Here is a 15,827-nt window from a genome sequence, read left to right as displayed (position 1 = left end):
TGAAAAAATTATCCAGTAAAAAAAAATAATAATTGATGATTCAGTTCAAATGTGTGTAACAAATGAATGTTAAATAAATATTGCACCATAATAAATGTTTAAAACGAAACAGTGAATGCACTTGTAATTCTAAAGAAGTTAAATACAACTGAACTGTGCTTGGGCAGTGATACTTTCACATACCACTAGATGGAGCTGGTATAGCAATCAACGCCCAATTCAATTCAACCACACTTGTCGAGCACTTTAACACCAGCCACCACTGCATACAAAGTGCTGTCCACGGGATCAATCAAACATCTACGCACCTACTTACAGAATGTAACCGCGATGAAGTCACTTCCCATTTCATGGCCTTCCTCGATTCTTCAGAATTCCAAAAAACGCCCAAATCTATTGACGTTCACGACGCAGTTTTGAAAATGGCCTTTTGGATTGCGCTTTGCGGTATTCCCCCGGCTAGCTCCCAGTTCTGCGTTTACACCCTTGCTACCATTGCATGTTCCCATTGTTTTTTGAACGGCTTTTTAACATTAACCAGCCAAGTTTGAATTTAGAGCGTCGTACCACCTTATGCGCAATACTACAGACAATAATTGATCATATATTTGAGTAATGCAGTATCGTCTGTTTGCATGTGTTGCTGCTCCGTTATATGTTAAAGGAGCAGTTGCAGGTTTTTGCCGCAGCGTAGATGCTAATTTCTGACTGCCCGTTTAAAATGTTTCGTGTTATATTGTGGGCTTTAGTTAGAAATGACCTGGTCTGGGGGAACATTTTTAAATATACTATTATATAATATAATACTAATATAATATTTATTTAAAATACAGTAGAGATGTGTTGAGAGAAGTGTCTTCTTTACATTTCCTCAAAATGATGTTGTACGATAACCTCCCATTTCTTGACAGTTTGGGGCGCTAAGGAATATTTAGCCACGGCGGGCCGAAAGGAATTTTGTCGTGCAATTAATCCGCCTCCGCCCCTCAAAACCGCAGCGCACAGAACTCATTACCTGTAATGCCTCACTAAAAGGGAGGCCAAGATCAACTTCTGGCATCGTGAGATTGGACTGGCAAAGCACGGTTGACGGCTAACCGGCTAAAATGTTCTAGCGTGGCACTTAGGCTGAGAAAGTTGAAACTCAGGTAGTGCAGGCGGTCAGCCGTGGGAGAGAGGATCAAAGTGGAGCCACGGAGTTAATGGACGCTGGAACTTTAAGCCCGGGAGTCTTCCTTCTCGTTTTAATAAAACAGCGACCGCCCGTAGCTGGGGAACAGGAGGTTTTGATGAGCATGTTTTCAAATTTTGACTTTTGGCACCAGGCCTTTCGATATTTTCCATGATTTACTTTGATTAAGGCGGGCCGAATGCTCCTCAGCCCTGCTCTGCTTTGAGAAAAAGTGAGACGAGACAAAGGAGAAGATGTTTCAGGACGGTTCGGTTCACGTCATAACATGACATGAGTACGCTTTCACCCTCTAAATATCATCGGACAGTTTTTCCTTCCAGCAACATTTACTGGATGTGAATATTTTCCCTCCAAACAAACTTGTTGACCAAGTGAGGAATCTGCATTTTTTTTTTCCTCTCCCACCCACTCAGTCAGTTCAAAAACATGTTAGCCACCGGCGAACAAAACCACAGACACCCACTTACCTGCGCAGTCCCAGGGAAACTAAATATTGACCCAAGGAAAAAGGTGTGAACGGCTAATTGCAAGTTAATTCCAATTTTCTGATGGCTAATGGCGGCTCTGGAGTCGTAGAGCCGAGAATTTCAACGAAAGTGGTTTGGTAGCACATTTTGGTCTTAGTTCTCAATGTGTTGCTTCTCTGTGTGTTGCGTTATTATGTTAGCATTGAGCTACATCGCCTTCGTTCGACGAAAATATCTCGTTTGGTTGAACATTTTTGTTGCTGATCGGTGTTTTAATGTAGCAGGATTTTCTCGGTCAATATAATGACAACATCTCCAGTATGCTAATTTCAGTTACCGTAGCTTGTCTATGACGATGAGTAATCTATGCTAGCTTGAAGATAGTGGATTTTTGATAAGGTTTGGTTGAACATGCACAGCTCTGTAGTTTTTGCTGCCCTGTGTGTGCTACATTAGCGATTTACAATTCATGTAACATTTATGCTAATTTTGGTGAGGTTTTTTTTGGGGGGGGGGGGTTTCATGCTATATGTTAGCCTTAAGCTAGCAGACGTTGAATAGAGCATGTTTAATCAGTTCAAGTGTGTTAAAAGCATGTGGTAGAGGTAAAATTTGGGGTGTTATGGAATGTATCCCCGCCGAAGAAAAACATGGCCCACTGTATGGTTTGATTGTCCCGGTGCGAGCATTAACTGACCTGCAGCAGCAGCCTCTCAAAGGCCAGGCATGCGTCCCAGCGGGGTAACAGGGGGTGTCGGAGAGTCTGCGTCGTGGCCAGGCCCAGCTGGAGCACCCCGCAGTGAGTCTCTAGCGCACCCGCGTCGCCTCGGAACGGCCGCGCATAGGAGCGCAGCTGCTCGGGGGTCACCCGGCCTAGGGAGGCGAAAGGAGAAGATGCCGTTATCGCCGCGGCGTATACATCATCTGCAACGTTGAAAATAAACAACGGGGCGCAAGGACGGAGCGGACACACAAATCGGGGTAATGCATCCCGATGGGAACGGGCGGCATGTGGTAACAGTAAAAATAGACAAAAGGGGGTGAGCGGCGCCCTGCGCACTAGTGAGTCAACACGATGCCGAGGTGGACTAATAAGAGGGTGACTAATACGTGTGAAGCCGAGCTGCTTTGGGATTATTTACAGAGATCCCCGTGAAGACGCGCGAGGATGCGGGAAGAGCAACACCAGAGGATGGACGGTGGGGCCTCGAGGTACGGGGACGAGGGGCACGCATTTAACTCCCCCGTAAACGACCACGTTTTCATGTTGATGCTCCGAACCAGCACCAGATGTGGGAGTATTTCCTGCTGGACTCGGACGGCCAGTGTTTTCTTTAGCGGAGCCAAACACATGACTCGAGCAGGACCAGGACACACGGACGGGATGTGTCCCGAATGCGGAATAATTTGCAGAGGTCACACAACTCTTTGGCCACCAGGACATTTGGTCTTTTTGCCCGTGTGCAGAAATCCCTCATTTACTCGTGGTTCTCGGAGTCACAAATTCATCGATTGCGTTCCCTCTCTTTTCACGGGTGATATGTTGGATGACACCCCGTGATACATGAATCCCCGCAAAGTCAAGGTTGACTCCCCCCCCCCCCCCGATTTATACTCCTATCAAGCCATTATGAAACCCCCAAATGGCTTCCACCCTTGTAATACTTGTTACAATTATAACTTTCATTCATTCATTCATTCATTCATCTTCCGAGCCGCTTGATCCTCACTAGGGTCGCGGGGGGTGCTGGAGCCTATCCCAGCTGTCTTCGGGCAGTAGGCGGGGGAAACCCTGAATCAGTTGCCAGTCAATCGCAGGGCACACAGAGACTAACAACCATCCACGCTCACATTCACACCTAGGGACAATTTAGAGTGTTCAATCAGCCTGCCATGCATAGTTTTGGAATGTGGGAGGAAACCGGAGCACCCGGAGAAAACCCACGCAGGCCCGGGGAGAACATGCAAACTCCACACAGGGAGGCCGGAGCTGGAATCGAACCCGGTACCTCTGCACTGTGAAGCCGATGTGCCAAACACTGGACTACCGGGCCGCCACAATTATAACTTATAAATACAAAATGAAGAATAAATGCCAGCAGTGCAAACTGTGTGTGTACTTTTAATGGACGTTCTTTGTCCTCATTCACAATAACGTGACACCGGCGAAGAGCCATTTTAAACTTAGTTAATCAAGCGGATGTTTTGTCATCGTCGTGTGCCGCGGGAGGTCGACGTCACTTCGCTCACATTATTTTTTGTATGGAGCCCATAATCAGCAGCTCGTGCTTCAACTGTTTCCTTGCAGTGCCTGACACACTGGGGGCCAGCGCCCCATTTTTGGGTGATCACGCTCACACCTAGGGACAATTTAGAGTGTTCAATCAGCCTGCCATGCATGTTTTGGGACTGTGGGAGGAAACCAGAATACCCAGAGAAAACCCACCCAAGGTGCGAAATAGCGAGGGAACATTGCATTGATGATTTTTTTTTTCTTTCTGGAATGCTCCAAGAAGGCCACCAAAGCACCGTCTTGATGGGAAAGTGGTATGTATGGCGTCAAGGAAGTACGCTGAAGTGAAACGTCTTGTAGCAGTAATCGCGTTTTCATGCGTTCATCGGGAGATTTCCAACAAATGCAATCATTCAGTTAGCAGTTTGTACTAAGTACTAAGCGCCTGTAGGAACCCAGAAGACATGGCACTTTGTTTCACATGTGCAAGAGGCGATACTTAAATTTCCCGGAATTTGAAAGGGTGCAAGATTACAAAGCAAAACTCTGTTAACGCAAACCGACAAGACACTTTTCCAATGAAAGAATCTGTAATGTTTTCAAGCCAAATATGACCATCAACAAAAGGTACGTTTTCACATAAGAAGCTTCAGTGCGAGAGCCTGAAAAGCTCTATTGTGAAGATATCCCACTGTAAAATGAAAAAAAAAAACTCCTGGCAGTGTAAACCTCTCAGCCTTGACGTGCCAACCATAATTCAAGCGCAGAAACGCATCCAGTGCCAGGGCCAAGCTAAACTCGGCCGGCTAATGGCCGCCTAAAATGGTTCGTTGTGTGTGTCGAAGGGAATCATACTTTTAATGGCAAGGATCCCTGAACCACGTGTGCAAAAGCCTGTTCTCGTTACCAAAGAACGGGGATGGAATTTAACCGTCGTTGTTCTTATCGATGCTAATGAACGTTCAGCGTGAGTCATTCTGGGGACGATACTCCGAAAAAGTGTCGAGGTTTGAGAAAAACAGAACTGGGGAAAGTGAAAGTGGGACTTCATGGAAGACCGTGCACAAAGTGATCTGATCACAAGTGAGTTCACACTTGGCGTCACTCGGTGTTTCAATTGGCCACATGAGATATGAACTGACGAGAACACCCGACCAGCAAATACACACGTCCCGCATTCCCCCTTTGCAAGGACAGACAGCGCCGCAGACATATAATGCGTTATTTTCTTAACCGAACACTGTTTCTTAACAACGGAGAGTAAAAGCATGAGTTGTGTTTTCACTCCTGGAGGCAGCACTTCATTGACTCGCTGACAAATTTGTTTTTTTATGGCAAAAAAACTGTACTCTATCATCATGTACGTTAAAAAATATAATAACAGATGCTATTTGTTAGCCCGTCTGGGCAATTTACCATTATTTGTTAGCAGAGCGGCGGCCCGGTAGTCCAGTGGTTAGCACGTCGGCTAAACAGTGCAGAGGTACCGGGTTCGATTCCAGATCCGGCCTCCCTGTGTGGAGTTTGCATGTTCTCCCCGGGCTGGCGTGGGTTTTCTCCGGGTGCTCCGGTTTCCTCCCACATTCAAAAAATATGCATGGCAGGCTGATTGAACACTCTAAATTGTCCCTAGGTGTGAGTGTGAGCGTGGATGGTTGTTCGTCTATGTGTACCCTGCGATTGGCTGGCAACCGATTCAGGGTGTCCCCCGCCTACTGCCCGGAGACGGCTGGGATGGGCTCCAGCACCCCCCGCAACCCTAGTGAGGATCAAGTGGTACGGAGGTTGAATGAATGAATGAATGTTAGTAGAGCATACATAACATGTACTGTAATTCTCTTTGTTTGATGTTTAGTTTGATGCTAAACTCTATGTGGGAGTAGCATTGCCTCATTTTTGATGAATCGACCAAAACGCTGCTGTGATTTGAAGTGAGGCGAGTTAACTGCCGCGATACAGAACTTGAATCTCGACTCTTTGCTTAGAAATAACAAAATCGTCCGGACAAAGGCTAGAAATTTCTAAATAAATTATCAGAATTTAAGGTCACTTGTTTCTGAATGCACCAGTTTTGCTCAGAAATAACAAAATCGTCCGGACAAAGGCTCGGAATTTCTAAATAAATAATCAGAATTTAAGGTCACTTGTTTCTGAATGCACCAGTTTTACAGGTTCATTCTTTCAAATGTGTTGTGGTTTTTTTGTTGTTGTTGTTTTTTTTTTTAAATTCGATATCGACACCAGAGTTCACAGCAGGATTCTCAAACTGTCAGCGATTGGCCTCAACTGATTTCACCATTAACTCTTAATGATAGAATCGAAAGGGGAAAAAAGCCAAAACACTTTCATCAAGCAAAATTACTGTACGCACCCGTCGGTGTCTGCATGTTGGATTTGTGCCTTTACAAGGCGTGGCCTAGTAAGTGGACTCGCATTGGCCAGTTAGTCCCTGTGAGAGTGCCCGGGCGTGAGCTGTGGCCCACAGCAGTTGTTCTCGTTCTGTCTTATGTGTTTGGCGGTTTGTCCCGTTCACGGTACGGCTGAAAATTCAGTACAGTGAACTAGAAAGAAAACTTACGGAGCCGTGACGCAGTTACACTGACAACTTCACGATTTCGCCTATCTTGGGTTCTTTTTGGAACTTAACCTCCCCTCCCCTGCGATGAACGAGGGTTCACTGTACTGCGGTCTAAATAAACCGAGCAGCTGGATGTGCCAAAATAGCGAGTGAGGCCAAAGCGACGATGAAAATCTTGAGGGATGCAAAAAGGGCAGGAGGGCATGCGATGATTTAGTCGGGCTACTTGAAGACGACTGTAAGTGAGCAGGGGGTGGGTTTGAGGGTAAGTGATGTCGGATGTCACATTCGGGGGTCTGGTGGGGGGGGGTGTGAGTTGTGGCCCACCTCAGCGGCCGGACAGCCTCATAAGTAACTCTTCGTGAAAGGGGGACACCGGGAACAAACGATAGAATTTTATTTACGGGCCTAGAGAGTGGAGAAGCCGAGGACATTTTAACGCGCGCTAGCCCATTGAGGCCCCTTTGACGCTGTAAAATGTGTGATTGGCGATCACAGGCTGAAAGAGGGCACCTCAGATACAGTTCTTCACAATTCTCTTGGCTTCTTTTTGGGGGACTGATTAAAAACACATTTTTCATTGTTAAAGGAGATGGATGCATTAAAATTTTTTTTTTTTTTTATTGCACAATGTGAAACAGTCCCCAAGTGTCTTGTGTCATGTATCTGACAAGCGTTTCTTAAAAATTCCTCAAGGCTTTAAGAATGCCAGCGCCATTGTACTTGTTGAAAAAGCAGTTTTATGGTTTGAATTTGGTGAACCGAACCACAAGCGATCAAAATCCTCGAAATGTGAATTGTTTTTGGCGCGCCGTCACACACCCCTTAATAAACCCTACAAGATAATACACACGGCAAAGGATACGGACATCTGCGCAACGACGATATCGCCGTTCCAGATAAGTTTCCGGACAAAACTTCATCCACGCGAAAATGCGCAGACACGTCGAACACGCAGCAGGGGAATTTCATCATCCGATTGTGAAGCGAGAAAGCTGACAGGTCAAGCGGAGGCTCTGAGAAAGTGGATTATTTTCCTGTTCTCTCAGTGGATGATGTTATCCTGTCGAGACGTCAACGAGCCAAGTTGGGCTGTAGCGGATGTGAGAATGTTGGCGTACTGCGTAGTGAAAGGACTGATGGAGAGGGTTTTTTTTATTTTTTATTTTTTGGTTTGTTCTTTTTTGGAGCTGAAAATGTCCAAGCGGACTTGTGAAAATGCACGTGTGAACATTATTCGATGTTGTTTTTGGGGGCAGATTTTTGTTGTTGTTGTTTTTGTAAGAGGATAAGATATGAAAACCTTTATTTGTCTCACAATGGAGAAATTCGCAATTTACGGCGGCAATATTTTGAAAGGAAGAAAAAGTATTTGCGTGCACAAAAATACATTAAAAATGAACTGTGCGCAGTACAGAATGAAATATAAAATAGAATATATTAGCATGTATGCATCTGCAAAGGTGGCTGTGCCATTTCAAATGGGTGAGTGGTCTATGAGCATGTTTTCGATCATGTTTTAGCTGAATTCATTTCAAATAACAGAAAAGTAACGTCTTTTATCGACAAAGACGGCCCTACTTATTAATTCCCACGCAACTGGACCGCTTAATCCTGTGTTATTATGCCGCTCCTCGCCTGAGAGGACATTTGTGTCGGACGTAAATCGACTTTTAAATGGAGAGTTTCACCCTGAGGTTAGCCTTAGCGTGCAACTTACAACTGCGGATGGCCACCTCATTGATCGCTGTTAAATGTTCACACGGCCCGCAAATTGCGTCTTTAAGCACAAAGGGCGGAATGGAAAACCACCAGGTTTGTGCAAACTCAAATGCTTGGCTCTTTGTGTGTGTGTGTGTGTGCCCGACCTCCAACACATCAACCAACCTGCTTGCTCCCAGACACTTTTTTACCTCACACATTACAGGAGCTGAGGGACCATAGACAGTCTGCCCAATTTTTGTGCCAGATGCTAACATTCACACCAACTGTGAATGTGTATGCCTGTGTGTGTGTGTGTGTGTGCACTCGAACATCAGTCATGCAATGTGAGTCAGAAGGTTGCATAAAGGTGAACATGCATGGTGGGAGTCATAGACCTGTGTTTGTGTGTGTGTGGTTGGTAGGGCGTTGATGTTTGTGTTGTGAGATAGCATTATTTTTGCGTGCAAACACATATTTTTATCCCTCGTTTCAGCCTCCTTTGCTTCATTAACAAACAACAAAAGTTTGCGTATGCGCGCACGCGAGAGTGTGTGTGCATTTGTGTGTGTGTGTGTGTGTGCGTGTGTGTGTGTCACAGCGCCAACATATGGTTCAAATTTCCTCTGCAGCCACATGTGCAAACACACGGTCCGAGCGGTGGGATTTCACTTGGACTCAGTAGGTGGCGCTAAGGAGCAGTAATAGGGTGCGACGACCCTTCTCTTGTGGAGTCATTTCGAATTTTGCGTCTTACAAATAAATGCCGCACAGTGCAGGGGTACCGGGTTCGATTCCAGCTCCGGCCACCCTGTGTGGAGTTTGCATGTTCTCCCCGGGCTTGCGTGGGTTTTCTCCAGGTGCTCCGGTTTCCTCCCACAATCCAAAAACATGCGTGGCAGGCTGATTGAACACTCTAAATTGTCCCTAGGTGTGAGTGTGAGTGCGAATGGTTGTTCGTTTCTGTGTGCCCTGCGATTGGCTGGCAGCCGATTCAGGGTGTCCCCCGCCTACTGCCCGAAGACAGCTGGGATAGGCTCCAGCACCCCCCGCGACCCTAGTGAGGATCAAGCAACTCGGAAGATGAATGAATGAATGAAAATAAATGCCGGTCATATAGTGAATTCAGTTAACAACTCTAACTACAAGTGGATCGATAAATGCCAAACTTTGTTTTACTGCAGGCCGAGCCTATTAAACCAAAACAATTAGGGATGATAAATCTGATATTGTTTATAGTAGTGCAGATTCATTGATTGCTTCTGTTCAAGACCACTAAATTAAAAAAAAAAACATACATATGTGCCCTGTGTATGGCTGTCAACCAGTCCAGGGTGTAGCACGCCTCTCTCCAAAGTCATCTGGGCTAAGATCCAGCACAGCCGCTCCCCCGATGTGTGCAAACGCTCAAGAAAAACGAATGACTGAACAAATTCATACCCATGCTCATCTTGATGGGCAGCTTCTCCTTGCTGGCCGCTTCCACCAACTGCCGTCGGACCTCCATCACGCCTTCCTTGTGCTTGCTGGTGAGCATTGCCTCCCAGAGCGAGCGGGCTGCGGGCGATCTGGAAGCAAATAAAAACCGTGACGTTGACATTTTTGTTTCACGTTCAAACTGTAAAACCCCGACAGTATATTGTGACGCCTGTTTCGGGTTCACGTTCTCACAATGCTTGATAAATCTTGAAAATTTTTTTTTTTCTTTTCGTGTATTCGCTGGATAATATTAATGATGATTTGATGACACGTTATTTGTGGCGTCCCACAAGGCTTGGTTCTATGCCTCCTGCTATTCTCCAGCGACATGATCCCACTTGGCCAAGTTGTTCACAATCGATGACCTCCACCCGGTCATTATCTGGATCGCTTTTCTCCACTCGGGTCAAGGGTGAGCCGGAGCTTATGACAGCCGACTTTGGGCCAGAGGCAGGGCACACCCTAGGCTACAACTTTGAAAATCTCTGGGTCTTAAATGAAACTAAAACATCCATATAATTTGGCAAATCCACCGGCCAAAGTAAGAGTCGAACTCTTTAACGCACTGCACAGATGTGTTGTTGTTTACAGAGAGCCTGCCTGAACAAAACGGATGAGAATGAATCTTGTCAGTCTGATCGTTTGCGGAGAGCGTTAACTCCCCTGTGGGACCCCGCACAGGAAAAAGGCAAAATGAACACTGACTCAACATTTGGAACGTTCTCTCCATCTATGTGAATACTGTTGTAGTTTGTCAGAGAATGCGGAGAGCAAAGCTCCTCTTGATAGCATCTCTCCCTGGTCTCCTTATCTCCTCGCTTACGGAACACTCTGATCCTCCTGGCTAATGGGACCTCTGCACAAGGCGTGTGGGTGCAACACTATCAACGCAATGAACAGAGGAAAATGATCAAATCTTATATGTACAGTATATATACTACATACATATACGGCAGGGGTCTCCAACGTGGTGCCCGCGAGCACCAGGTAGCCCGTGAGGACCACACCAGTAGCCCGCCAGTGCTAGGATTGTGATTTGCTCGTAGAAATTATGATTTAAAAATGCAAACATGGGCAGTATTATAGATTCTATAGCTACCTATTTAGCTATCTAACTAGCTAGCTACAGTATACATCTAGCTAGCTAATGTTCTAATATTATTAAATGTAATTTGTACAAATGTTATTTCAGACGTGTATCAATTTGGTAGCCCTTCACACAATCAGGACACATGAAGTAGCTCTCACTCTCAAAAAGTTTGGTGACCCCTGATATACGGGTATTTAGTCAGCGTGTGTAAGTTTCAACTGGGAGTGACAAGCTGCTTGAAGCAAGCACACCTGACATCTTACTTGGAAGAGCGAGAGATTGAACAGGTGATATATGAGTTAGGAGGTTTATGGGAACGTATTCGCCGTGATTAACGCGGGCTCACTATAGATGTTGTCACTGGTGAAAGCCAAGTCAAAAAAACACACCTGTCAGTCAGATGGTCCAACTCGGAATGAATCGGAAACGACTACGAGCAAATCAAAAGCATCTCCGTCTCGTTCAACCGAATTCAAGAGCCAGTGACATATTTATTGCATTTCTCCTCTTTGATTTCCCGCAGCACTGACAGTTTGTTGTCTGGGGAACAAACAGAAAAGCTATTCCCGGCATTCGCGTCTCTCTTACGAAATATTCGGAGACGGCGGCAAGCAGCGAGAGAAAAGGACAAAGAGGTAGATGGAGGGAGGGGGGCGCTTGTTGACAAATGTGCTGCCTTTTTTTTTTCTTCTTTTTTTTCTCCTCATCGTCATCTTTTGTGCGTTCTAACTGCTGCCATGTGTTTAATATCAGATGTAATCTGTTCCAGACCTCAGGGCTGGACAAGGAGGAGGGAGGGAGGGGAGGGGGGAGGGGGTATCGCACTGGGACGACCGCCATCTTAACAGACGAGTCAAAAAAAAAAAAAAAAAGTCATTGCGAAAAAAGATACACAAATATAAATGAGCTATTTCCCAACACTACGCGCGTTTGCCTAAGTTGTGGGGAATTCCAGACGTTAATCCAAACTGATGACATGGTTTCATTTCTTGAGAACATTATTATTCAGTACACCCTGCGTGTTTGACGTGTTTGAAATGCTACGCCTCGATTCAACCGTGTCCGAGGACGCGTACGTGTGCGTCGGCTTCTCTAGCGTGTTTGCAAAACATCTGAGTGTGTGTGTGTGTGTGTTCCCTGTGGACCAAAGAAGTGGATGAAATATGGTTCTCATTTGGCTCTGTGCCCACACACACACACACACACATACGCAAGCACGCACACACACACACATCACTCCTTGACGCCTTCCCTGCTGGGCCATTTGGTTAGGAGGAGGCGGAGCTTTGAGCCAAAGTTCATCATGGTCCCAAACTAGGTGAGCAACACTCCACTTGGGAACACTTGGGAACGGAGGGGTGGGGGGGTGGGGGGGGCTTGAAAATAATGCCATAAACCACCCTAAGGGGGCACTCTAGCACTCCTCTAAGAGCTGACTGCATGTGTGTGTGTGTGTGTGTGAGAGAGCTACAAAGGTGGCTGAACATCATAGAACGTAAAGCAAGCGGCGGAATGAGTAGGCATATTTAAGTGATGAGATAACAGATGACTGTCTGCATGCATTAATGAGTGGCGGGGGGTGGGGGGGGGGCCCTCGGGAAAAAGGAGGGGAGTGCGCGTTGTTCCTGGAAGTGTGTGAGAAGGCATAGAAGAATGTTTCTGTTTTCCTGTTTGAGTGTATCTTCTAAGAGTGTTCGGTCTCGGATTTGGTTGGCTTTTGGAAAAGTGCGACCAAACTGTCTCCGTGCAAACCTGACAAATGACAAAGATGCAATAGTGGAGGAACAATGCCACTAAAAAGCCAAATTAAAGAGACAAGGTGCACTCGATACATTGTGATGACTTCGGGAAGTTGGGAGTTAAGTAATTGGAAGCTTCTTCTCCGTTGTGTTATGGAAGCTGCAACTTCCAGGTGTCACTTCATTTTATTTATTTATTTTCTTGTGTGTTGGAAGTTGTCCGAAATCCAATTTGGGCTGCATAACTACAGCTCACATTTCGGATCTCACTGGGGCACGTCTGACCACCATTGGATATTTTTATGTTCAATTTCGATATACAATTTTTTTCTTTTCGCTGATTTGGGATGAAGATAGCCACGTTGTTCGCCGAGATCAATTCCATGCATGTCCCCGTCCCGATGCGAGAAGTCGATTTGGTTTTGGGGGAATCGCAGGGGTTCGGGAGAGGCTCCGTGCCATGCTCAAGCAAGGCTGATGGCTAAACTTCGTTATGGTTTGCCGAGGGGTTGTGAATGTGGGTTCGGGTCGGACTGAGGTTTCGTGTCGCGACCAATTGCAGGAGCCATCGAAAGATTAGGACTCAAATTTTTGGTCAGAGCACAGTGGACACCTAAAATCTGTATTGCACCAGTCAGTCCGACCGCCCAATTGTTTAAAAAAAATAAAATAAAATTTTGATGGCATACGGGAGGTCTCGATTTGAAGGTGGCTGTTTTAAGTGACTCCAGAGTTGAACTTTGGTGGACATTCACTCAAATTCCGGCGTTTGGACGACATCAGGAGCACTCGGACTGTCTCCATTTTATGTGCGACGCACTCTTGTCCCGTGCATGAAAAGTTCACGTCATGATTCATGAGTGAGTCACCTAGCATAAACACCATCCCGAAACATGCTCCGAGACCAGATTCAAGTTTCTCTTACGGGTCCATTAGCTTTCATCCCCCCCCCCCCGCCCCCCCCTCTCTCGGTTCGAACTGAATAATGTCCTTTTGGCTGAGCGATCCGCTGCAGCTGCAACACACAATTCCGTTTCCGGCGTTTTCCTTATAACGGGCAACAGAACCCAACAACCCCCCCCCCCACAAAAAAAAAACAAGGTCCAACAAAAGCCAAAAGGAGGAACCGCAATTGGAGTGAGAACATGTGTTGTTGTGAGTCCCATCCAAAAACAACACGGTTTTTACGTCGCTTTTCATTTCAGACAGTTGTTGACCTGTCGGTTGTTGACAGCTGGGAAAGTTCAGACCACAGCGCTTTAAATCCTTCACTTTTTCAAGAAGAGGTTCGTAGCGTGTCTGCACCGAGGCGCGTCACACCTCTTAACCTTAAGCGCAGATGGCAACTTGAACGCAAGCGACTGCGCAGCAAGAAGACCTCGCCGGATGATGCTGCGCTCTAAAGTTCGGGCAACAGACGTGTCACGGGAGAGTGACGAGAGGCAGAAGCCCGGCCTTGAGTGTCTGTGTGTCCTGGCAAAAGCGACAGAGAAATGACCCAGCGGATTTATGGAGGGGGAGCATTGTGGTAGAGGAGGGAGGGGGCGGGGGGTGTGGGGGGGGACTGCAGCGGGAAGTTAGTCGAGGGAGGAAAACGGGACTCCAAATAAAACTGGAATGGAATGAACGAACCCTCGCGCCCGCTTTTTCGTGATCATCAAACTTTGAGGTCAAGCTTTGGCCACAAAGTTTGATGCAATGACTCCAGAGGGTATGAAAATTTGATACAAAATGAAAATTTAACTTACACAAACCTATAAAAACTAACATTTAAAAACTAATTAAATATGAACAAACCACAAAGCGATTCTGAGCGATTTAACAGCTTTCTGATCTGCCGCCACTCAAGTTCTGGTCAAAATGTAGTATTATGCCCTCACATGTGGGCAAGGAGAGCCAAAGACTCCGATGCACTTGTAGAAGCTATATTGAGACCCATTCATTCGTTTGTGGACCGATGTACTCACATCTTTAAAAATGAAAACCGCTTTTCCGATTCCAATCGTGTGTTCACGAACTGTACAAATCCGTATTTCCAAATCTGTTATTTAGTGGGAGTGCAAATGATCGATGAAAGTGACTAGAAGAACCTTTTCTTCTAAGCATCACGGAGGAAGCTCGAGTCAGACTTTTTAGCATTTCAAACGAAAGGCGACGGCGGCGTGGGCTCTTTGAAGGAGTTGGGCACGAGGATCTGAAGCGGATGTTTGATCTGGATGTGTCTGAATAAATGCACGGTGTCCTTTTGTGGAAACGCAATAAAAGAGCATCAAACGGACCCCCCCCCCAAAAAAAAGAAAGGTTCTGTTGTCTCGGGCTTGACGGGAACAAGCTGTTCAGGTGAAAGTGGACCATTGGCTTCACACATGGTTTTCGGCATGGGAGGGGCTGGAACATTATTGCGACCGAGAAATATGGCGTTTTTATATTTCCATATCAGTCTCATCTGAAGTTGAAGTCATCGCTCTTGATTGATTCCTGTGATAAAATGTTGAAATTAAATTTGAGAGAGAAAAAAAAAACGGCTGTTTGATTCTGTGTTGATGACGAAGGCGTAAGACAGGCAACGCAAACAAAGTGGATTCTGTCAAAGGAATGGCAAATCACATCAATCATGCTGGGGGGAGCACGGGGGGGGGCAGAACATAATAACCTTCAGGGAATGATAACACGTAGTGTTTACCACATGACAAGAATCTCGCTCGAGAACCAAATCAAAAGCAAAACAAACAACAAATCCGGAAAACTATATACGGTGGTAACTTGAGCCACAAGGCTGCTCGAAAACCGAAACCTCGAAAACCGAAACCTCGCTCTTTTAAAAAAAAAATCTTTACTGAACACGTCTGCTCACAACGGAACGCTACACGAGGAAGCGTCACTTCCTCATCTACCCGAGGAAGCATCACTTCCTCGTGTAAGGAAAGCGAGAGGAGTCAAGTGGCGCATTCAAGTGCGCTCAGTTTGATCGAGAACCGATTTTCGGTCGTAATCCGAGGCATTAAAAAAAAAAAACCTCAAACTTTTTGGTCGAAAACCGATTTGGTCGAGAACAGAGACGTTCGAAAACATGAGGTTTGACTGTACATAGAACTACAAGAATGAGAACACCTGCCTGGAGCTACTGTAGACCACCGCTCACACCGAGACACTCACAAACCTACCAACACGGCTCCGCCTCCAGATGTCACTCGGTAAGGCACGCATTCAAAACACAGATCCTTTTTTTTTTTTTTTTAAACACCCTCCTCGCTTGTGTCTCCCAACGCGGGCCAGAAATAGATGTTTTTCATTCTGCGCAATATGCCAGGCACATTTGAGGGAGATGGCAGCTCCACCGTGTATTTT

At 46.0% G+C, this 15,827-nt stretch overlaps 1 protein-coding gene across 2 annotated transcripts in view; it reads right to left on the bottom strand.

Annotated features, from left to right (window-relative positions):
• scfd2 (sec1 family domain containing 2) overlaps positions 1-15,827 on the bottom strand; it is an 82,810-nt gene that overhangs the window by 59,841 nt on the left and 7,142 nt on the right. For both annotated transcript variants that reach the window (XM_052074073.1, XM_052074074.1), the window contains exons 4-5: positions 9,612-9,739; positions 2,357-2,532 (exon numbers count right to left, since the gene is read on the bottom strand). In XM_052074073.1, coding sequence (XP_051930033.1) covers positions 2,357-2,532; positions 9,612-9,739 — 304 coding nt within the window. The remainder of the gene's footprint in view (positions 1-2,356; positions 2,533-9,611; positions 9,740-15,827) is intronic.

The sequence above is a fragment of the Hippocampus zosterae genome, chromosome 8 (assembly GCF_025434085.1).
Source record: "Hippocampus zosterae strain Florida chromosome 8, ASM2543408v3, whole genome shotgun sequence".
Classification (NCBI taxonomy): Eukaryota; Metazoa; Chordata; class Actinopteri; order Syngnathiformes; family Syngnathidae; genus Hippocampus; species Hippocampus zosterae.
The sequence above is the reverse complement of the archived record's forward strand: the minus strand, read 5'-3'. Positions and strand labels throughout refer to the sequence as shown.